Source organism: Pristiophorus japonicus, chromosome 15 (genome assembly GCF_044704955.1).
Source record: "Pristiophorus japonicus isolate sPriJap1 chromosome 15, sPriJap1.hap1, whole genome shotgun sequence".
NCBI lineage: Eukaryota > Metazoa > Chordata > Chondrichthyes > Pristiophoridae > Pristiophorus > Pristiophorus japonicus.
The window spans coordinates 124,542,604-124,565,892 of NC_091991.1; the positions used below are offsets into that span (position 1 = coordinate 124,542,604).

General features: G+C 45.0%; 1 protein-coding gene across 1 annotated transcript in view; it reads right to left on the minus strand.

The window, feature by feature from the left end:
• Window positions 1-23,289, minus strand: part of LOC139281594 (transmembrane protein 114) — a 220,347-nt gene that overhangs the window by 135,420 nt on the left and 61,638 nt on the right. The window contains exon 3 of the mRNA XM_070901744.1: window positions 15,451-15,588. Within this exon, the coding sequence (XP_070757845.1) occupies window positions 15,451-15,588 (138 nt within the window). The remainder of the gene's footprint in view (window positions 1-15,450; window positions 15,589-23,289) is intronic.

Below are 23,289 nucleotides of genomic sequence, written 5' to 3' on the forward strand. Positions count from 1 at the left end.
GATCACTGAAGCTCTCTATACAAAGAGAGACAGCTGCATCTCATTCCCTCTTGCCAGAGATAAGCAGGCGGAGCGAGCACAAGGGTTTGCAGGGACTGCAGGCTTCTCCATGGTGCAGGGTGCCATTGACTATACGCACATTGCCTCATGTTAACTCAGCCATTATCATGAATCAAAAGGGATTCCAATCCCTCAATATGCAGCTGGTGTGTGACCACAGGCAGCAGATCATGCAGGTGAATGTCCATCATCCTACGACAGTCCTCTGTGCCACCTGTGTTTGACCCACCATGGCAAGTCAAGGATGGTTACTGGACGGCAAGGGTTATCCACTCATCTCATGGCTATGACGCCAGTCTTGAATCTACGCACACATGCACAGCAGGCCTACAATGAGAGCTATGTTGACACAAGGAATATTATAGAACACACCATTGGCATCCTTAAGAAACACTTCCACTGCCTGGACCGCTCTGGAGGAGCCCTGCAGTACTCAGCTGAGCAGGTATCAAGATTTGTGATGCTATGCTGTTCAACTTCGCCATCGTGAGGGAACTGCCCTTGCCACCACCTAACAGGTGAGAAGCTGAGGAGCAGGTCTACGAGGAAAAGGAGGAAGAAGTGAAACAGGAAGTGGAGGAACACAAAAAGGAAAGATACAAAGTAGGCAGCATCTTTCTGCCCAAGCTCGACGTGATCAAATAATTCATGAGCGATACCAGTAATCTCAACCACAACTCTCCATTCACCAAGTCTCACATTCCTTACCTTTCCTCTATCACTGACCATCACATCGTCCTCTTTCTAACAACACAAAGATAAAAACCTTAGAAAATGCACATTCGAATCCAATTTTATAAATTAAATCTTACATAATGCATAAAAAATAAATGAATCGCCCTTGCGCATTCCCTTATTGTCTGTCTTTCATGTGCCTTTGCCTATCATAATGCTCATACGAGGTGCTTCCCCAGTGACTGCAGCATGGGTGGTGGAAGTTTATTGACATTCAACTGAAGAGACTGCAGATGGCCTTGGATGGCGACCTGGATCAGCTCTGGGTCTAGAGGAGGCCTACTTCAAACTGCACCATCCCAGCCACTGCCACTCTCTTGGGGCGGTGCCTTAGCAGTTCTACTAGTGTGTTGGAGAACAGATTGATGGACTGCTATGATGTCTTGGAAACCGCTTTGAACAGTGGCATCTAGATCCAAGATGGCAGCAGTCTAAGCTTGCAAGGCAACAGTCTGTGCTTCCGCCATAACATTCAAACCTTTGATGGAAGTTGTTTGTGCTGCAATGGAAGCTGAGACACCAGCCATCAGATGCTGTATCATGCTGGGTTCCACAGTGTGCTGATGGAGGTAACCAGCCGTTCCCTGTTGGAAAGGTTGAGCACCAAGCTCGGCGCAAAGCCTTGTGCCAAGATGGTGCTGGACTCCACCATGCTCCTTGACATTGAATGCAGGATTTCCAGTGCACCAAGCATTTGGTTGTGTATACCCATCAGCCTTCTTCTGTAGCCTGGTCCATCAAAGTCCTCATCTGACTCCTCTGCAGCAGAACCAGTGTGTGAGCTCACCTTCCAGCAAGCTGGCACCTTTGCTATTAATTCCCGCCGCCCTGTCTCATCACACACTCCTCTATCTAAGCCTCTAAAATACACGCAGTGTCAGTCTCTGAGCTGGCGGTTGCGAGGGTAAATTCAAGTGACGGTGTCGTTTCATTTTCATTGCTTTCTTTCTCTGTCTCCTCCAGTAATTAGGTATCCGGAAAAAAAAATGGACAAGGTTTGGTTGTGGTGAGGGAGGAGAAATTAAGAAGTGTGTGCTTATACCATCTGCTGCTTGAGAGTCAGAAGAGACTGAGAGATGAGGGGAAAATGGGATGAGAGAGGAGGATTAGATATGCTGATACCCTCATCATCGATCACTTTTGCCCCTTCAGTGTCCACAGCTTCAACCATGCCACTTCCCATGGTGGCCAGCATCTGTATTAAGACATGTGGCACACTTGTCCTCCTTCAGTTCTTTCCTGCTGCCTCTTATCATGCATCACCTTCTCCTGCAAGAAAGAGGGAAATGTGTCAGCGAGTGTCCTGCAATATGTTTGGATGATGTGGCTGTCATGGTTGAATAGCTGGTAGTATGTGCAAGCTGTGAGATGTGGGTATGAGTCTTGTGGCAGTGCTAAGTGTGTGAGGGTGAGGTGAAGTTATGAATGTTAGGTATATGAGTCATGATTGATAGCGATTGTAGGTGAATGAAGGGGGTGGTGAATTGAACAGTGTACGAGCCTAGTGGTTCAGTTGTAAGGATATGGCATTTGAAGATTAATTCACTGACCTTGAATACTCATGTGAGGGAAGTGTGTAAGTAAATGTGGTGCAATGTGTTTGGATGATGTGTCTGTCATGGTTGAATAACTGCCAGTGTGCTTGCTGTGAGTTGTGGGTGTGGGGCTTACAACTGTGCCAAATGTGTGAGGTTGAGGTAAAGCACATGAATTGAATTGTTGATAGAGATTGTTGGTACGTGGGTGATGGGGGTGTGGTGAATTGAGCAGTGGATGAGGCTAGTGGTGCAATTGATAGGACATGCCATTTGAAGATGAACTCACTCACCATGCCAACTCATGTCAAATCATTAAACTTCTTCCTGCATTGTACCCATGATCTTGAAGTAACACTCCTGGCATTGACCTCCACTGTTATTTCTTCCCACAGCCTCTTGAGCATATTTCTAGAGGGCCTCCTGCCCAGATACAGGATGTCTCTCCTTCTTTCCACCTCTTGCACCAAGATATCCAGTACATTCTCAGAAAACCTCGGTGCTCACTATCTCGCCATTCTTCAAAGTAACACAACCCAGATCCACTTCTTGCAGCCACAGTGCACCTCTCCTTTAAGAGGTACAGGCTGCTTTTAAGTAGAACTACCCACTTGCAATACAGGGACCCCTGCTGATGCGTGTAGTATGAGCCAATGAGCAGAAATCATTTAAAACAGCAGACAGCAACAATATAATGCCCACACCCATTTTCGGGGGTTAGCCAATTTAACCCCCATTGTCTCATCTCTCTACTGGTCATAAAGGTCCTTTCTGAAATAAGTAGGCAGTCTCAGCCCAGGTCCCAGTAGATTTGGACAGAAAGACAAAAAATCCCCAAATCTGGCACAAATTGATAGTGTAACTCAGAGAGGCAAAGGGATCGCTGATGCAGAAATGGAAATGTCCCACTAGTACAGTGGGAGATGTGGCTCTGAATTGAGAAAATCTTCCGGGGACTTACTCTGCACCTAATATGTACCACATCTGCTCTGGTTATGTTGATACTGAGTTGAATAGAACGGGAAAGTCTTTTTAACATGGATGATTGAAAACCATTTTGTTTAATCCATATGGATATGTAGCAAAATACCACTCAGCCATGCAACAACACCCTAGCCTGGACTTTCCTCTTCTGGCATAATTTATGCTAGAATGGTAATTGATAGGCTTTAGAAGAAAAATAGGGCGCTTATCCCCAATTTTCCTAGCTCTGCTCATTAATCAGGAACAAATTAGTGCTAGGAGTTGAAAATTGCACTTAAGTGATATTTTAAAGTAGGATAATAATTAAAGAAGCTTTGTTACATCTGGGGGACTAATATTTCTGATAGTCTTTCAGGAGTCTCAGAAGTTATCTCAACCCATTAGCCAAGGTTGGAAGGGCAGGGGAGCTAAAAGAACATAAGCACATAAGAAATAGGAGCAGGAGTAAGCCATTTGGCCTCTTGGGTCTGCTCTGCCATTCAATAAGATCATTGCTGTCTTGGCCGCAACTCCACTTTCCTGCCCACTCCCCATAATCCTTGACTCCCATATCGTTCAAAAATCTGTCTATCTCTACCTTATATATATTCAATGACCCAGCCTCAACAGCTTTCTGGGGTAGTGAATTACAAAGATTCACGTCCCTCTGAGAGAAGAAATTCCTCCTCAGCTCCATTCTAAATGTGTGACCCCTTATTCTGAAACTATGCCCCCTAGTTCTAGATTCCCCCATGAGGGGAAACATCCTCTCTGCATCTACCCTGTCCAGCCCCCTCAGAATCTTATACGTTTCAATAAAATCACCTCTCAGTCTTCTAAACTCCAATGAGTATAGGCCCAACCTGCTCAATCTTTCTTCATAAGACAATGCCTTCATCTCAGGAATCAACCTAGTAAACCTTTTCTGAACTGCCTCCAATGCAAGTATATCCCTCCTTAAATAAGACCAAAACTGCATGCAGTACTCTAGATGTGGTCTCACCAACGCCCTGTACAGTTGTAGCAAGACTTCCCTACTTTTATACTCTATCCCCCTTGCAATAAAGGCCAACATTCCATTTGGCTTCCTGATTACCTGCTGTACTTGCATGCTAACTTTTTGTGTTTCATGTACAAGGACCCCCAGATCCCTCTGTACCGCAGCATTTTGTAGTCTCCATTTAAATAATAATTTGTTTTTTTATTTTTCTTACCAAAGTGGACAACATCACATTTACCCATATTATACTCCATCTGCCAATTTTTTGCCCACACACTTAAGATGGGCAAAAATGCAGAGAAATGAATTCAAGGTACGTGCTTACGTCTGCAGGTAAGTGGCAGTGCAGTTCAGCTCACAACCCGCTTTGTGATCGCTGCTGAGGTAGAGGGGGAGCTGCATGAGAGGAGGGTTTCCATCTGTCCACCTTCATAGCACCATTCCCAGAGGTCTGCATTGCAGGATGCCTGCAAAGGGGTGGAGCCATTCTCTGCGCCAAGTCCCACTCGCCCATCACCCCTGTGCTCGCTGACCCAAGTTGGCTCCCAGTCTTCAAACGTCTCCAAACTAAAATTCTCACCCTTGATTTAAATCCCTTCACTGTCTCACGCTCTCCTATCTCTGTAACCTCCTCCAGCCCTACATCCATCCAAGAACTCCACATTACTCCAACTCTGGCCTCTTGTCCATCCCCAACTCCCTTTGTCCCACTATTGGCAGCCGTGCCTTTGGTCATCGAGGCCCTAAGCTCTAGAATTCCCTACCACCTCTCTCTCCCCCTTTAAGAACCTGCTTGAAGCTTACCTCTTTGACCAAACTTTTAGTCACCTGTCCTAATATTTTTTCTTTGGCTTGGTGTCAATTTTTGTCTATTACCCGCCTCTGAAGCACCTTGGGATGGTTTCCTCCATTAAAGGTGCTATATAAATGCATGTTGTTGTTGTGGTGGTGTGAAAGGCAGGTACCAGTGAAAAACAACAGGAATCTTTACTGGGTGTCTTGTAGGAGCCATAACAAATGATCCCTGTCCAGTCTGTTCAGAATTTGATGATGATTTCAAGCTATGTAACCAGGTGAATTGCTAAAGGAAATTGAAGAGTCCAGTACAGTGCAATCACGTGGGCTTAGAAATGGCAGATGGATTTTATTCTGGTTTGAGTGCATCATATTCCACACTGTCTTGGAAACTTGAAAAGTGTCCACAATGAATATCTTTGGATGAGTCACAATTTCTTCCAGTTAAACATTGAGAAAACTAAAGCTATAAATCTCAGCCACTGCCATATTCTCCGCACCCTTGCCACTGATTTCACCTCCCTTCCCCCGGCCACTACCTCAGATTGAAGCAAACTATTTGTAACCTCAGCATCCTATTCGACCCCATCACAAAGAACGGCTACTTCAATCTTGTAGTATCACCAACCTTAGCCCATCTGCTGCTGAAATTCTCATCCATTCTCAATTTGTCACCTCCAGTCTCGACTATTCCAATGTTCTCTTAGCCTCCCATCCTCCAGTCTTTAAATTTCAGCTCATTCAAAACTCCACTGCCCATATCCTATTGCACACCACTCACTCCGACCCTTGCTTAGCTACATTGGTTTCCAGTCACCCAATGTCTCCAGTTTAAAATTTTCACCTGTAAATTGAAATGACCTTGCCCTTCTCTATCTCTGTAACCTCCTGTAGTTCCTTCCACCCACCCCGCACCCCCCCAGAACACTCTGTTCCTCATACTCTGTTAACTTCATTAAGTGCCAGCTGAGAATGATAGATCAGCAGACCCAAGTTACACTGTTGGTTCCAGTGTTATTCTCTGGTCAGGGCAAATAGATATCCTACATATGCTTGCTTGCACTTTTTAAATTCTACTTCACACCTGCTGCAGTATAACTAGATGTAGCCTCAACCTTCTTGCCCACCTGCACTTAGTGATTTTGCACCTAAATTATACAATACAATATAGTTTGCCTGTAACTCATCAGTATGACTAGAATAGAGCATTTTGTGTATTTCTAACAAATTTACCTTCAAAAGAAAATTGATACATAGAACAAGGTTCACAGAATAGCATAAAGGACATTCCAGGAACTCAAATAACTCATTTTTATTTACTGAAAAATAGCTTTATTCATTTTTTCCAGAAGCTGCAACATATGGAATAACATAGATGTAAGCAGACTACTGAACTTGGGCTGCGAATGCAGAATTAGAGAACAAGGACATAATTAAAAAGACCCAGGACCAGTAAAGTATAACATTGTATTACCTAGTATTTACAGTGCAGAAACAGGCCATTTGGCCCAACAGGTCCATGCCGTTGCTTATGCTTCATACGAGCCTCCTCCCACCCCTCTTCATCTAACCCCATCAACATACCAAAATGAATTTAAGGAGCTAGGAACTAAATTAAAAAGTAGGACCTCAAAAGTGGTAATCTCGGGATTGCTATCAGTACCACGTGCTAGTCAGAGTAGGAATTGCAGGATAGCGCAGATGAATACGTGGCTTGAGCAGTGGTGCAGCAGGGAGGGATTCAAATTCCTGGGGCATTGGAACCGGTTCTGGGGGAGGTGGGACCAGTACAAACCGGACGGTCTGCACCTGGGCAGGACCGGAACCAATGTCCAAGGGGGAGTGCTTGCTAGTGCTGTTGGGGAGGAGTTAAACTAATATGGCATGGAGATGGGAACCAATGCAGGGAGAAAGAGGAAAACAAAAAGGAGACAAAAGCAAAAAACAGAAAGGAGATGAGGAAAAGTGGAGGGCAGAGAAACGCAAGACAAAGAACAAAAAGGGCCTCTGTAAAACAAAATTCTAAAAGGACAAAGGGTGTTAAAAAAACAAGCCTGAAGGCTTTGTGTCTTAATGCAAGGAGTATCCGTAATAAGGTGGATGAATTAACTGTGCAAATAGATGTTAACAAATATGATGTGATTTGGATTACGGAGACGTGGCTGCAGGATGATCAGGGCTGGGAATTCAACATCCAGGGGTATTCAACATTCAGGATGGATAGAATAAAAGGAAAAGGAGGTGGGGTAGCATTGCTGGTTAAAGAGGAGATTAATACAATAGTTAGGAATGACATTAGCTTGAATGATGTGGAATCTATATGGGTAGAGCTGCAGAACACCAAAAGGCAAAAAACGTTAGTGGGAGTTGTGTACAGACCTCCAAACAGTAGTAGTGATGTTGGGGAGGGCATCAAACAGGAAATGAGGGGTGCATGCAATAAGGGTGCAGCAGTTATAATGGGTGACTTTAATATGCACATAGATTGGGCTAACCAAACTGGAAGTAATACGGTGGAGGAGGATTTCCTGGAATGCATAAGGAATGGTTTTCTAGACCAATATGTCGAGGAACCAACTAGGGGAGAGGCCATTTTAGACTGGGTGTTGTGTAATGAGAGAGGATTAATTAGCATTCTCGTTGTGCGAGGCCCCTTGGGGAAGAGTGACCATAATATGGTGGAATTCTGCATTAGGATGGAGAATGAAACAGTTAATTCAGAGACCATGGTCCAGAACTTAAAGAAGGGTAACTTTGAAGGTATGAGGATTGATTGGCGAATGATACTTGAGGGGTTGACTGTGGATGGGCAATGGCAGACATTTAGAGACCGCATGGATGAACTACAACAATTGTACATTCCTGTCTGGCATAAAAATAAAAAAGCGAAGGTGGCTCAACCATGGCTACAAGGGAAATCAGGGATAGTATTAAAGCCAAGGAAGTGGCATATAAATTGGCCAGAAATAGCAGCGAACCCGGAGACTGGGAGAAATTTAGAACTCAGCAGAGGAGGACAAAGGGTTTGATTAGGGCAGGGAAAATGGAGTATGAGAAGAAGCTTGCAGGGAACATTAAGACGGATTGCAAAAGTTTCTATAGATATGTAAAGAGAAAAAGGTTAGTAAAGACTAATGTAGGTCCCCTGCAGTCAGAATCAGGGGAAGGAACAAAGATATGGCGGACCAATTGAAAAAGTACTTTGGTTCGGTATTCACTAAGGAGGACACTAACAACATTCCGGATATAAAAAGGGTCAGAGGGTCTAGTAAGGAGGAGGAACTGAGGGAAATCCTTATTAGTCGGAAAATTGTGTTGGGGAAATTGATGGGATTGAAGGCCGACAAATCTCCACGGCCTGATGGACTGCATCCCAGAGTACTTAAGGAGGTGGCCTTGGAAATAGCGGATGCATTGACAGTCATTTTCCAACATTCCATTGACTCTGGATCAGTTCCTATTGAGTGGAGGGTAGCCAACGTAACCCCACTTTTAAAAAAAGGAGGGAGAGAGAAAACAGGGTATTTTTGACTGGTCAGCCTGACATCTGGGTAAGATGATGGAATCAATTATTAAGGATGTCATAGCAGCGCATTTGGAAAGAGGTGACATGATAGGTCCAAGTCAGCATGGATTTGTGAAGGGGAAATCATGTTTGACAAATCTTCTGGAATTTTTAGAGGATGTTTCCAGTAGAGTGGACAAGGGAGAACCATTTGATGTGGTATATTTGGACTGTCAGAAGGCTTTCGACAAGGTCCCACACAAGAGATTAATGTGCAAAGTTAAAGCACATGGGATTGGGGGTAGTGTGCTGACATGGATTGAGAAATGGTTGTCAGACAGGAAGCAAAGAGTAGGAGTAAATGGGTACTTTTCAGAATGGCAGGCGGTGACTAGTGGGGTACGCAAGGTTCTGTGCTGGGGCCCCAGCTGTTTACACTGTATATTAATGATTTAGACGAGGGGATTAAATGTAGTATCTCCAAATTTGCGGATGACACTAAGTTAGGTGGCAGTGTGAGCTGCGAGGAGGATGCTATGAGGCTGCAGAGCAACTTGAATAGGTTAGGTGAGTGGGCAAATGCATGGCAGATGAAATATAATGTGGATAAATGTGAGGTTGTCCACTTTGGTGGTAAAAACAGAGAGACAGACTATTATCTGAATGGTGACAGATTAGGAAAAGGGGTGGTGCAACGAGACCTGGGTGTCATGGTACATCAGTAATTGAAGGTTGGCATGCAGGTACAGCAGGCGGTTCAGAAAGCAAATGGCATGTTGGCCTTCATAGCGAGGGGATTTGAGTACAGGGGCAGGGAGGTGTTGCTACAGTTGTACAGGGCCTTGATGAGGCCACACCTGGAGTGACATTCTTGTTATTGAGGGAGTGCAGCGAAGGTTCACCAGACTGATTCCCGGGATGGCGGGACTGACCTATCAAGAAAGACTGAATCAACTGGGCTTGTATTCACTGGAGTTCAGAAGAATGAGAGGGGACCTCATAGAAACGTTTAAAATTCTGATGGGTTTAGACAGGTTAGATGCAGGAAGAATGTTCACAATGTTGGGAAAGTCCAGAACCAGGGGTCACGGTCTAAGGATAAGGGGTAAGCCATTTAGGACCGAGATGAGGAGAAACTTCTTCACCCAGAGAGTGGTGAACCTGTGGAATTCTCTACCACAGAAAGTTGTTGAGGCCAATTCACTAAATATATTCAAAAAGGAGTTAGATGTAGTCCTTACTACTAAGGGGATCAAGGGGTATGGCGAGAAAGCAGGAATAGGGTACTGAAGTTGCATGTTCAGCCATGAACTAATTGAATGGCGGTGCAGGCTAGAAGGGCCGAATGGCCTACTCATGCACCTATTTTCTATGTTTCTATGTTTCTATACCCTTCTATCCTTTTCTCCTTCATGTATTTATTTAGCTTCCCCTTACATGCATCTATGCTAGTCGCCTGAACTACTCCTTGTGCAAGCTAGTTCCACATCCTATCCACTCTCTCGATAAAGATGTTTCTCCTGGATTCCCTATTGGATTTATTAGTGACTATCTTGTAGTTAGGGCCTCTAGTTCTGGTCTCCCTGCGTGGAAACAACTTCTCTACATCTACCCTATCATACTCTTTCATAATCTTAAAGACCGTTACCTGTTCACCCCTCTATAGAAAAGAACCCCAGCCTGTTCCCTCTTTCTCGATAGTTATTGTTATGTAATGATGTGTGTATCATCATCCTGCGTCCTGGTGGGGGGGGGGGGGGGAAGGTGATGTTATGTAATGATGTGTGTATCCCAGTACCTTAAATGTAATGTAAGCACTATGCCACACCACAGAGGGCGCTGTGGTGGGAAACCTGGTAGTACCTGCAACAGGCGCTATATAAGGCTGACCACCACACCTGAGAGGCACTCTGGAGCTGAACAATAAAGGACGAAGGTCACAGCAGTTAGATCAACACCAGACCGTGTGGAGTCAGTGATTTGTGTGCTACATACACCACATTTATAATCTCTCAGTTCTGGGATCATTCTAGTCAATCTTATCTGCAACTTCTGTAGTGCCTCTATATCCTTTTTATAATATGGAGACAAGAACTGTTCACAATACTCTAAGTGTGGTGTAACTAAGGTTCTATGCAAGTTTAACATAACCTCTCTGCTTTTCAATTCTATCCCTCTAGAAATGAACCCCAGTGCTTTTTTTTACTACAGCCTTATTAACCTGTGTTGCTACTTTTAGTGATTTGTGTATCTGCACCCCCAGATCCCTCTGCTCCTCTACCCCATTTAGACACTTTCCAAGGAGTATGTGGCCTCCTTTATATTCCTACCAAAATGTATCACCTCACACTTATCAATATTAAGGTTTTCCTATATTTTGTCACAGTCTTCCTCAATATTAAGTATACCCCAAACTCCACACACCCCCCAACCCCAACCCCACAACCCATTTGGTGTCATCCGCAAATTTTGAAATTACATAGAATATACAGCACAGAAAAATACCATTTGGCCCAACCAGTCCATGCTGTCATTTATGCTCCACTCGAGCCTCCTCCCATCTTTCCTCATCTAAATCTATCAGCATAATCCTCTATTCCCTTGTCCCTCACATGCTTATCTAGCTTCCCCTTAAATGCATCTATACTATGCACTTCAACCACTCCCTGTGGTAGCAAGTTCCACATTCTCACCACTCTCTAGTAAATGTTTCTTCTGAATTTCCTATTTGATTTCTTGGTGACTATCTTATTATATTGATGGCCTCCACATGTGGAAACACTTTCTCTGTGACTACTCTCAAAACTTCATAACTTTAAAGCCTCTATTTGGTCACCCCCTCAACCTACTCTTTTCAAGAGAAAAAAGCTCCAACCTGTTCATCTTTTCCAAATAGGTTCTGGTGTCAACCTTGTACATCTTTATCGCACCCTCTCCAGTGCCTCAATCCGTTTTTAATAATATGGTGACTAGAACTATACACAGTACTCCAAGTGTCTAACCAAGATTCAATAAAAGATTAGCATAACTTCTCTACTTATGAATTTTATCCCTTTAGAAATGAACCCTGGTGCTTAGTTTGCTTTTGCTATGGCTTTATTGACCTGCATTGCAACTTTTCGTGATGTGTGTATTTGTACTCCCAAATACTTTTTCTCCCCTACCCTATGTAAATTTTTATTTTCTAAGTAATATGTGACCTCCTTATTTTTCTAATGTAATATCTCACACTTATCTATGTTGAAATTAATTTGTCAATGATGTGCCTATTCTTCAAGCTTATTAATGCCTTCTTGTAATTTGTTGCAGTCCTCCTCAATATTGATTACCCCTCCCAATTTACTGTTGTCCGCAAATTTAGAAATTATATTTCTGATTCCCGAATCCAAATCTTTTATGAAAGTTGTGAACAACAGTGGTCCCAGCACTGATCCTTGTGGAACACCACTTTCCACCAATCTGAGGTACTACCTTTAACCCCTACTCTCTGTTTTCTGTTTTGTAGTCAGCTTGCTATCCATTCTGCTACTTGTTCTCTGCCTTCCCGTCTTTTGGATGTTAAACTGAGGCCCCGTCTGCTCTCTCAAGTGGACGTAAAAGATCCCATGGCACTATTTTGGAGAAGAGCAGGTGAGTTATCCTCAGTGACCTGGCCAATATTTATCCCTCAATCAACATAACAAAAAACAGATTATCTGGTTATTATCACATTGCTGTTTGTGGGAGCTTGCTGGTGCGCAAATTGGCTTCTGCGTTTCCTATATTACAACAGTGACTACACTCCAAAAGTACTTGATTGGCTGTAAAGCGCTTTGAAACGTCCGGTGGCCGTGAAAGGCGCTATATAAATGCAAGTATTTATTTTTTCTTTTCCATATGTTCAAGGAGTAGATCTGTAGTACAGACGCTAAGCAAAAGGAGTTAACACTGTGTCAATTAACTCCTTCAAAAATAGTTGAATGAATAAATGGGTAGGAATGGAATTGAAGATTGTGAGAATCTGGAAAAACAAATTGAACACATATTAAATGGAAGACTGTGATTCCTATCCTGCTGCTACCATGGAAATGTAATCTGTGAAATGCAATTGCTCAGAGTTCAATTATTAAGGTTGATTCTCTTCTGACTTGAACAATTCTTACAACACTGTATTCATAGGAGTGAAGAAGTACATTTGAAATGTTGTGCATTCACTCCAAGGACACACATTGCTTGTAACATTGTGAACATTTCTGGACATCATTTATCCTAATGCTTCTACCACAGGGATTCATTCTTCACTGCCTGCTGCCCAGCTTGTCCTTTCCTGTCTTCCACTACTAATACTGGGGATGAATTAATCTGGGGTTTTCCGTAACTTTGGTGGAAGAACGATGTTTGTGCCATTTTTATGAGGTTTCCTCGGCTTTTCTGACAAAGCTATAACAGACAAGCAGGTGAACCCCCATGGACAGTCACCTCCACTGCATTTTGTCAAGGGTTGACATTCAATGGCCTTGATATTAACCCCACCCCCATGATGGGTGGGACAGGGTCGAGGGAGACTAAATCGTGAAATTTGCAGAAGCCGATCACAAACAGCCCCGCAAGGCCCACGGATATTTTTTCAACGGTGGATATCGGGGAATCCGAGTGTCCCGGCATGGAGAGGGAGGATGCTGATTAACATATTTACATTCGGCTCCTACAATGCAATTGGGACCCTGATTTGAAATTAAATCGTGCTGCATAGCCGGAGACGGGAGGTGGTGGCTCCCCAAAGTAAGTAACTCTTTCAGCACTCCTTGTGGACCAAGAGGAACAGAAGTGCTCCACCCGGGCCCCTCGAGGTCTCCATCACCACCCGCCCCCAGCCCTGATTGCACACCTCCCCGCTTCCTCCAGTTGCCATCCAGAGCTCCCTGCCCCCCTGACGATTACCAACCTCCCACTCCTTCCCAAATTGCCGATTTCCTACACCCTCCTGATTGCCGAGCGGAGCTTCCTCCCCCCCTCCTATTCCCTCCCGATCACCTCTCAATCGCCTCTCAACTGCCAACCCCTTCTTTCCCCTTCCCGATTGCTTTCTTATCAGTCCCAATTGCCATCTAGAGCTTCCTTCCCCCCCTCCCAATCGCAAACCACCCATTCCCTCCCAATTGCCGATCAGCCGCCCAACCCCTATTTGCTAATGGGAGCTTCTTCCCCAGCTCCCAGGTGCCGACCTCCTCCCTCGCCCGATTGCCAAGTCCCTCCTCCATCCTGCTGCTAGTCTTATCTCCCGCCCGGCTTCTAGGCTGCCTATGAAAATTGAAGACATGTAACTATTTCAAGCAGTCCGATTGGATGACATGCTCCACCTCGGAGCCAACCATAAAATATTCTGTTGTGTTCTTCCAGGAAAATATATACAGATATACTTAAATGGTCTTCAAAACTGCGCAGGCTGACACTTAAAAATTGCTATTACAGACATGTACTTGGTTTCCATAGAACCTGTCGTAGTTAAGAAAAATGTAACCTCCAATCTGCGAACTTGTACATGGTCCATCACTTGAACTAAACCTGGAGAAGAAGGAAAAGTGCTACCCAACTGCTCGTTCCATTTGTAGAAGGCTCAAATCAATGACAAAAACAACTTGCATTGATATACCTTTAACACAGTAAAACATCCCAAGGCACTTCTCAGGCAAAAAATGGATGCACCAGAATCAAAGAAGAAGCTATTAGAAGAGATCACCAAACTTGTGGTCATAGGATTGGGCTTTAATAAGGAATTTCAGAACATGGTGCCTCGGCAACTGAAGGCATGCATGCCAATGGTGGGCTGAAGGGAAAGGGGGTGCATAAGAGGCTGGATTCAGGAATACAGAGGGGTAACTTTCAACTTATCACCCAGATGTAAATCCTGCATTTGGGATTGCCTGCCCATTATAGAAAGGTCATCGACCTGAAACATTTACTCTTTTTCTCTCTCCATAGATGCTGCCTGACCTGCTGAGTATTTCCAGCATTTTCTGTTTTTATTTGAGCTCCTCACACTTGTTGTTAGAGGTGAGGGTGGAGGGGACAGGGGAAAGGAGTTTAAGGAGGTGATTGTTAATGGGAATAAAAAGCTGCGGTTGTCATTTGTTCTCCAGGATATTCCGAGAGCAGTCAGAGGTTTTGGCAGAGGAGATTGAGGGCTGGCAGTGTTTGATCCGGTCCAGCCAGATCTGATGATGGATTCGTAAACCAGTTGGTGCTAAATACACTCAAGTCTGCACCCCCTTGAATTTGAAGAAGCAAAGATGAGGGCTATACCAGGTAATGAAGGTTTTGCTGGGGATATGGCCATCAAGTTGGAGGTGCGATAGTAGTTGAGCAAATCAACAGCTATACACCAATCGTGATTAATGAAGCATTGAAGCATGGGCAATTTGGAATTAGAAAGTGCAGTCTTAAAGACTTGAAGCAGAGTTTTCTCTAGAGGCATACGCAGAAGGAATTAGGTTGGAAGGAGGTAGAGGATCGTGGATGGTGAGGGATACTATGAAATGGTCAAAGTTACCTTTGTTAAGTGACCGAGAATGCAGGAGTAGAGCGACCACTAAAGATGGCAAGGTCGAAAGGATGCCCATAAATATGAGTAGGAGAGTGTATAAGGAGGGAGAGACGTAGGGAAGACAAGAGAGCAGTGAATTCAGAGGAGAGAGAGCAAAGAGAGCTGAAATGGAATTTCAAATCAGTAAGGATGAGGAGCCACTCTGTGCAGAAATTGAAGGAGGGTATCTCAGGGACAAAGCCAGAGTGGAACGGAAGAGGGGAGGAGTAAAAGAATTCAGCAAATGAAACAAGCTAAGAAAAGAAAAAAGACTTAATTTTCAAGTTAGTCTTACCTCCAAAAAGAAAAAGAGTTCCAGTCAACAGCAGTAAGGCATAGGCTCGTGCTAAAATGCTAATAAACCCCATCATTCCTCCAAAGATCATCAGGATGAGGCTGAGTGGAAGCAGCACTACAAAGGTTCCATGCATATCTGTAAGAGAAACACAAATCAAACCTATTTCATCCAACTGGAAAATCGTACGGCAAGGTGCATTGCTGGGAAATGGGGAATGCCCAAGTTATTTCACAAATTGTGGATCTGATCAGAATCTATAGCTCCACGGATCCATACAGGCAAAATGTCAGAATTTGTTGACCAATTCTCTGCCAGCTGCAGTAACGGACAAACACTTACCGCTTCATTTGTGTGCAATGACTAAAGTGGTATGACTGCCTCAGGAACCTGAATTTGCCAAATTTATGGCAATAGTCGAGGAAGAGATAGCTCTGGTCGCAGTGTTATATTATGAAATAATCCCCTCTGTGGAATCGATTACCTTGTTATAATAATGATTCGGGGCTTTCAGAAGGCCTCAAAGGGAATCACACGTGGCCTTAACTGGTGCGATGCCCACTGAGACCTTTCAAGAACACAAAAGGAAGAAACTCCTGCCGTGCTGGGAAATTCCTGCCAATGTTCCCCCTTGGGTTGGGTGAAGATCGGCACATGGCACCCGTGACCAGGATTTAACGATCCGATCCAAATGGGGCCAAATGCCAACAGAGCAAGTTCCAGCCCATATTCTGGGTCCCCCTTGGAAGAAATGGGACTTGCGCCCTCTCTCAATCGAAGAATATTGGCTAAGTCACTTGGCTCATTTTAATTCTCCACCCGCCCGGTTTCTGCCAGGTAGGTAGAGTTAAAATCAGTCTTTTGGATGACTGTTAGATAGTTCCCCACATAACGACAATGGTAGAAGTAACCCAAGCATACCAGACAGTCTGGGAAGCGTATTTTCTCCAGTCTGGAGAAACAGCTAGCAGTAACTAATTTGAATCCAGTGTGTTTCTGTGATCAGCGAGAAAGAATCCGGTAAACAATCTATCATAGACAAAAACGCTCTGGTTCACGGGTGCTAACATTGGTTTTAACGCTAGAAACGGAAAACCAGCCAACGTCCTGCTCCTGCCGGTTTTCCGGTGCCATGTAGCAGAATGGATTGAAGGATGGCTACAAAACAGAACACTGAGGGTAGGAGTTTATCAGATGTTTCTTGGATGGGCAGAAAATGGGAAGGGATCTATGCTGGGACCACTGTTATTCTCCATCTGCATAAATGAAACAGAGATATGGTGTCATAATTTGTAGAGGATAACAAATTGGGAGGTATAGCTAATAATGTGGAGGACTACACCAGAATACAGGGAGACATAAACAGGTTTGCAGAGTGGGCAGATAAATGTCAAATCAAATTCAATATAGCAAAGTGTGAGGTAGTTCACATTTTGGTAGAATGAACAAGGAGATCACTTATCCCTTGGGGTAAAGGAGCAGAGAGAACTGGAAATATAGATACATATATCATTAAAAGTAGTAACACAAGTTGATAAGGCCATATAGAGTGCAAGCAAGATGCTGAGATTCATTTTTAGAAGAATAGAACACAAGAGCAGAGGGGTCCTGTTTAATTTGTTGTGAACCTTGGTTAGACCACACTGTGTGCAGCGGTCTCCATATCACAAAAATGATTCTGAAGCACTGGAGAGAATGTAGAATATACTTATACAAGGATACAACTATCAGGAAAGATTGCGAGGCTGAGGCTCTTCTTTCTGGAAAAGAGAAGACTAAGAGGAGAACTGATGGTGATTTTTAAAATTATGAAGAGGTTCTATAGGGTGGATGTGGAGAAACTGTTTCCTATTGTGGATGAGTCCAGACAAGGGGGCATAAATAGGATAGCCACTCACAATCAAATAAAAATGTTATGAGGAATAGAGCGTGGTGAGAATGTAGAATTCGCTGCTACATAGAGTGGTTGAAGCAGAAAGCACTGATGCATTTAAGGGAGAAGGGAATTGAGGGATAAGGGTGCATGGTGAGAAGTGGTAATCAGAGTGCATGGAGAATAAACTCTGTTATATACCGGTTGGGCCAAATTTTCTGTTTCTGTGCTGTAGATTTTATGTAATTCTATTCATAACAATAGTAGGCGAGACTTTCTGCATACTGCAATATAGTTTATTTTCACAGCATATGACACATTCTTACACTATTCAAAGTTATGCATAGTTCAGTGGCCATTTCCCTAGCTCCCTCAACCATAGTTTTAGGCCTGGACCTCGAGTTCTTATAGACCAACTGATGACGTTATGGCTGATTCCAGTTTTCAGAGCCCTCTTGAAATTTGGATGCGTTGTGGTCGGGTGTGCTGGGGTCTCACTGCAGACCTCACTATGTTCTCTTCTGCCAGTCTTTCTCCAGGTGTTGTCTTTCCTCTGACAAATGTCTAACTCAGTGCTGGGTTTCCCCGTGCCTCTGCTGTACTCAGAGCTCCATTATCTGTCACTCAGGGACCTCTGTCTTTTTCTCTTCCCTGCACCAAGGACCCATTGTAAGCTCACTTCCGGCCTGTGTTTCTAAGTCCTGTTGCTCTTGCACACTCTCTCTGTGTGCTTCCCACTCTCTTGTAATCACCTTGGTGTGTCTCCCTGCACTGGTCCCTGAATCCTCTTATTTGCATTTTCCTTCTTTCCATTCAGCCACTGTTGCTGCTCCTTTTATCTTTATTGTTCCTTTGATAACTTTCTCATGCTACAACACGCAAACATAAGAACAAAAGAAATAAGAGCAGGAGTAGGCCATTTTTCCCCTCGAGCCTGCTCCGCCATTCAATAAGATCACAGCTCTCTGGGGTAGAGAATTCCAAAGACCTTCCGAGAGAAGAAATTCCTCCTCATCCAGCTCCACCCCACTCTGATGATTTGTGTGTTCCTTGCTCCCACCCAGTCTTGGTATAATAGCTTCCTTTTTCTCTTTCTGGTTTTACCCACACTAAAAGATGAGCTTGCAGCTTGTTGCTCAGATCTGATATTAGAAGGTAAGAAGCAGAATGGCCTATTGTCTTAATTCACACTAACCCTCAATCACTCCTCTCTGAGCAATCTCAGATTTGCATTTTGTACGCTTCCTGGACTTCTGATTGTTGAACTAGGCTGCCAGATTTTTCCCAGGCCAGCCTATATGTGATTGTTTTTTTCTTGTGCCACATGCATTTGTGATTTTCCAGACCAGAACAAAATGGTTGCTGCCCTTCAGTGCTGGGTTTTGTTGTTCAGTAATGTGACTGGCACTTCTGATAGCACTTGAATGTGCAGAAGATGAGAAACGATTCAGGTCACAGAGTGTACACAACAACTGAACCAGCAAGACTTGAAGCAAGAAGAGAAAAAGCACAGCATAGAATAATCGTTCATAGGATTGAGAAGGATAGAACAGGCAGTGATTTAAAAATAATTGAAGAAAAAAGAATGAACAATGGAAAATAATGTGACAAAAACAACAGAGAATGCAGAGTCAGAAAGTAGCGATGTGAGATCCAAAAACAGAAACAAAGCAATTAAGAAACAATAAAAATATTGAACTGTTAACTCGGAGGTGAAATAGAAGACTGCGTTTCATATCAAGGCGCAATAACTAGATTCTCTGAGTACAACACTGGAGTCAGGTTCCAATCAGACTCGGGAATGTGTTAAAATTAAGCAGTTTGGGACTCGCCCCTCCGCACCCCGCCTCCCCACCCCCAAGGAACCTCTCTCTCACTGTTAGCCCTGGCACTGGGTCGAGTATAACTCTTGTGTGAGACTGTCATCTCTGACGTGAACCTCTGACTATTGTTTTCTTCAAATATCTGTTCATTTTCTTCTTCCTTATTAGTTAAGATTGCAAGAACCACACAGGGTTTATGAGTCAGAGCTGCAGATGGATTTAAACTTGGAACAGGAGCTCTGCCGCACAGGGGGGATTAGTGTAAAATCAGAAACAATATTCAAACACTGCTATTATGAGTAACCCCACAGGACATCGAGCAGATAGCCTGCAAAAATAATGAAACTGTTGCATTTTTGTAACCACTGATGCAAATACATGAGGATAGAAATTCCACCTCATGGGGTGGCGAAAATCCAGTTTGCAGGATCTGCCAGATTTTTGCCCCATCCTAAGCTGCTGAGGAGTCCAAGAGAAGAGAGTGCTTATTCTGCCCACCCCAGTTACATTGAACCAGCAACTGGGTGTCACATCTCGGGTCATTCTCAGGCTATTCCAGGATTCCAGCCAGACATGGCCTGGATAGACACAGTTGGACCCACGTGTGCTGAGAACAGGCATGGGTCCAACTCTGGGCCAGCTGAAGGCCCGAATAGTGCAAAATCAAATGTTGATAAACAGCCCTGCAGTTACTGGGAGAATATTATTTTAAATGCTTTCACTTTATTCTTTGGTCCAATCCGGACTCCCGCTCTCCAAGCAGCAGGACCCACTGCTTCCTTGGGGTGTGGCCTCTGTTGCATCATTATAGGTACAAGGGCCCACCGCAATTATTTTAATGACCTTGTCCCTGGGACCTTGTCCCTTTGGTCCATCTAGCCCACCTATTTACTGTAGTATATGCAAGCACTCTAATGATGACTCCATGAGGTAAGGGTATAGTACTTGAACTGTAGTAACCTTAATCCTTTATTGCAGTTCCTAGAGTGAGGACACCAAGAGGTGAGCTCCCTTTTATACTTGGTTACCTGCAGTGTACAGGTGACCCTTAGGTCTCCAGCAGTAGCACCCTCTGGTGGTACAGGTATGGTGTATATAGGGTGAAGGTACATTCAGTGGTCTAGTGTTACAGTATATACATACATAACAACACTCCTCCCTAAGTCTTTCCCAAGTCCTTATTGCCATGACATGGAGAGGTGATCAGTAGTGGACGGTGGGAGGTTGTGGTGAGGGTTGTGTGGGTGCCGGGTGTGATCCATGTGTTCATGGCTACATCCATTTCCTCCCCCCCCCCCCCCCTTCCCCCAATACATAGACCATGTGAGTATGTCACTGTTGGATGATTCCGCAGTGGTGGAGCAGTGTTGTTATGGGTAAGGTACATACATTGTTAATTGGGTAGGTGGTGGCGTTTAGTGGTGGGCATGACCACAGAGTGGTGTGGCCTCCTTGTCCTCCATTGGGGGCTGCAGGGCCGCCCTGCTGCCCTTCATGGTGGTGGAAGTCTGGTCATCCCAGGTCCCGCCGGGAAAGCTGAAGGGTACTGGCCTCTTGCTCCCGGTGCTGGCCCTGGTGGCTGGGGGGGGGGGTAGGACCAATCTGGAGTAGGCTGCCAGTGGTGGTGGCTGTGCTGTCCATTGACCGCTATCCCAGCAGTGGGTATGCTCCCACTGGGTGTGTGAGAACCCTCCCTGGGGCATCACATTGGTCCCGGAAGCACAGGCTACATGATCTGGTAGTCCGCTGGGTGTTTCCCACGTGGGGTTTCCCTTGGCATTGTCAGAATACATGTAGAACCCTGTGTCATTTCTCATTCTATTATTAGCATACATGATACATTGGCTCCGACCGCAACTAGTCGACTCGACATTGTTACTTCTCTTTACACTTTCATATTTGTCAGTTACAATGCTTTCTTGTGTGCTATCAGTATCTCTGTGCATGGTTACATTTGGATACCTGCCTTTGTTACTTACAATTGTCTCGTTAGCATTACTAGCATCACTGTTCAACAGTACAATTTTGTCACTTACATCACTTTTTGGAGTATTAGTTGCATTTTTCTCATTAGCATTACCGGCATCACCGTTCAACAGGACATTTATATACCTGCATTCAGTAATTACATTTTTATCATTAGTGTCACTGGCATCGCTGTGCCAAGAGTGGAACTGTCCCTGTAATTGTTTTGGGTTGCCGCTCTCCTTTAAGAGGGCCTTGCAATCTTTACGCCAATCCGGTTCGCCGCTCGGCAATACGTGTTGCTCCCTCAACGCTGCCCCTCGTGGTCTGGTCGCGGCCATCTTGATTTCAGGTGCTTCACCTCGTGGCACGGGCGCCATCTTCTTTCTCTCCACGAGGTAGGCTGCGGTGATCCTTTCCTCCCCAGGTTCTGCCACTGACGCCGGGAATCTACCTTCTGCACCAATCTTCTTCCCTCAGAGTACTGCCACTGCAGCCTGGAAGGTGAGGACTGGTCATTCAGGTTGGATCATCTCGCCACTGAGTTGTGCAGTTTGTGTCATCGCCGCGCAGTCGAGTCGGACGGTAGGATTTTCACGTGCTGCGATGGATCCAAGTTTGGGGCCGCATAGGATGACGATCGCCGGGGCCTGGAGGCCTTCGTCGCTCCAACAGGTTTGGACTTGCTTCATCCATCTTCTTCCCAGCAGCGTTGGATCATCACCGGCAACGATCCACAAAAGAAGCTTGTGCATCACGCCGCCATGGGATACCTGGACCTCCTCGCTGCCAACGACTGGAATGGTGCCTTTTGTGTAGGTGAGCAGCTTCGCCTGGATTGGGGACATTTTGGGTCGTTTGGCAGGGTTGTCCCAGAGTTTCTCAAAGGCCGTCTGATTCATCAGTGACTGGCTCGCCCCTGTGTCGATCTCCATTGAGACTGGAACCCCATTGATTTTCCATGGAGAACTCTCGGTGGAGCAGGTATACACTCCGTACACCTCTTCCAGGGGCTGAGCCGCTCCGGTTTATCGGCCAACTCTTCAGGGACTCTGAGTAAAACTTCTTCTTCACATTTGCTGAAGGTGACCTTTAGTGTTGCAGCCTTTGCAGGTATAGTCTTTGTATCGGCACTGGTGGGCCCTGTGGTTTCCTCCACAGCACCACCACGGGGCTAGCCGGTTGGCCCCATGTGGTGGACTCAGGGTTGCGGGACTCGGGGCAACAGTCTTGCTTCTGAAAGGCACCATCCAGTTCACTGTACTCATTGGGTTAGAGCCCTGGGGTGAGTCATCATCCTTTTGGAGTCGCAGACTGAAATCATGAATGCCTGGCTAACTTTGATTGCCTTCTGCAGGATGACCGTAGTGCCCGCAGAGAGCAGTTTATGGAGGAGGCCCTCGTGGCCAATTCCAATAACGATGATGCCCCTTAGTGCTTCAGTGAGGTAGTCACCAAAATCACAGTGTACCCAATCCTCTCAGATTTGCAGCATATTTAGCAATTTCTTGGCCTTCGGGCCGCTGGTGGGTGTAGAACCGGTGTATTATAGTTACGAGCTCCGCATACGTCTTGGTTGTCATCTTCACTGGGGCTAGCAGGTCCCTGATGAGGCCGTGGACATTGGGCCAACAACTGCTGAGCAGGATGGCTCTACGCTTGTCCGCAGGCGAGGTCGGCGAGTCCCCAGCCAGGTCGTTCGTGATGAAAAAGTGTTCCAGCCTTTCCACAAAGGGATTCCAATCTTCCCCATCAGCGAATTGTTGGAAGTTGCTTAGGTTAGACATATTGTGCATGGAAATTCATAACCTCGTCGCCAGTTGTAGTATATGCAAGCATTCTAATGACGACTCCATGAGGTAAGGGTATAGTACTTGATCTGTAGTGACCTTAGTCCTTTATTGCAGCTCCTAGAGTGAGGACACCAAGAGGTGAGTTCCTTTTTATACTTGGTTACCTGCAGTGTATAGGTGACCCTCAGGTCTCCAGCAGCAGCACCCTCTGGTGGTACAGGTATGGTGCATACAGGTTGAAGGTACATTCAGTGGTCTAGTGTTACAGTACATACATACATAACATCCACAATATTCCCTTGGTTTTCTAATAACCCTGAATCCCATCAGTTGTCTAGTTCCCTCTTGAGACCCATTAAGGTTTTGTGTCCGACCACCCATGCTG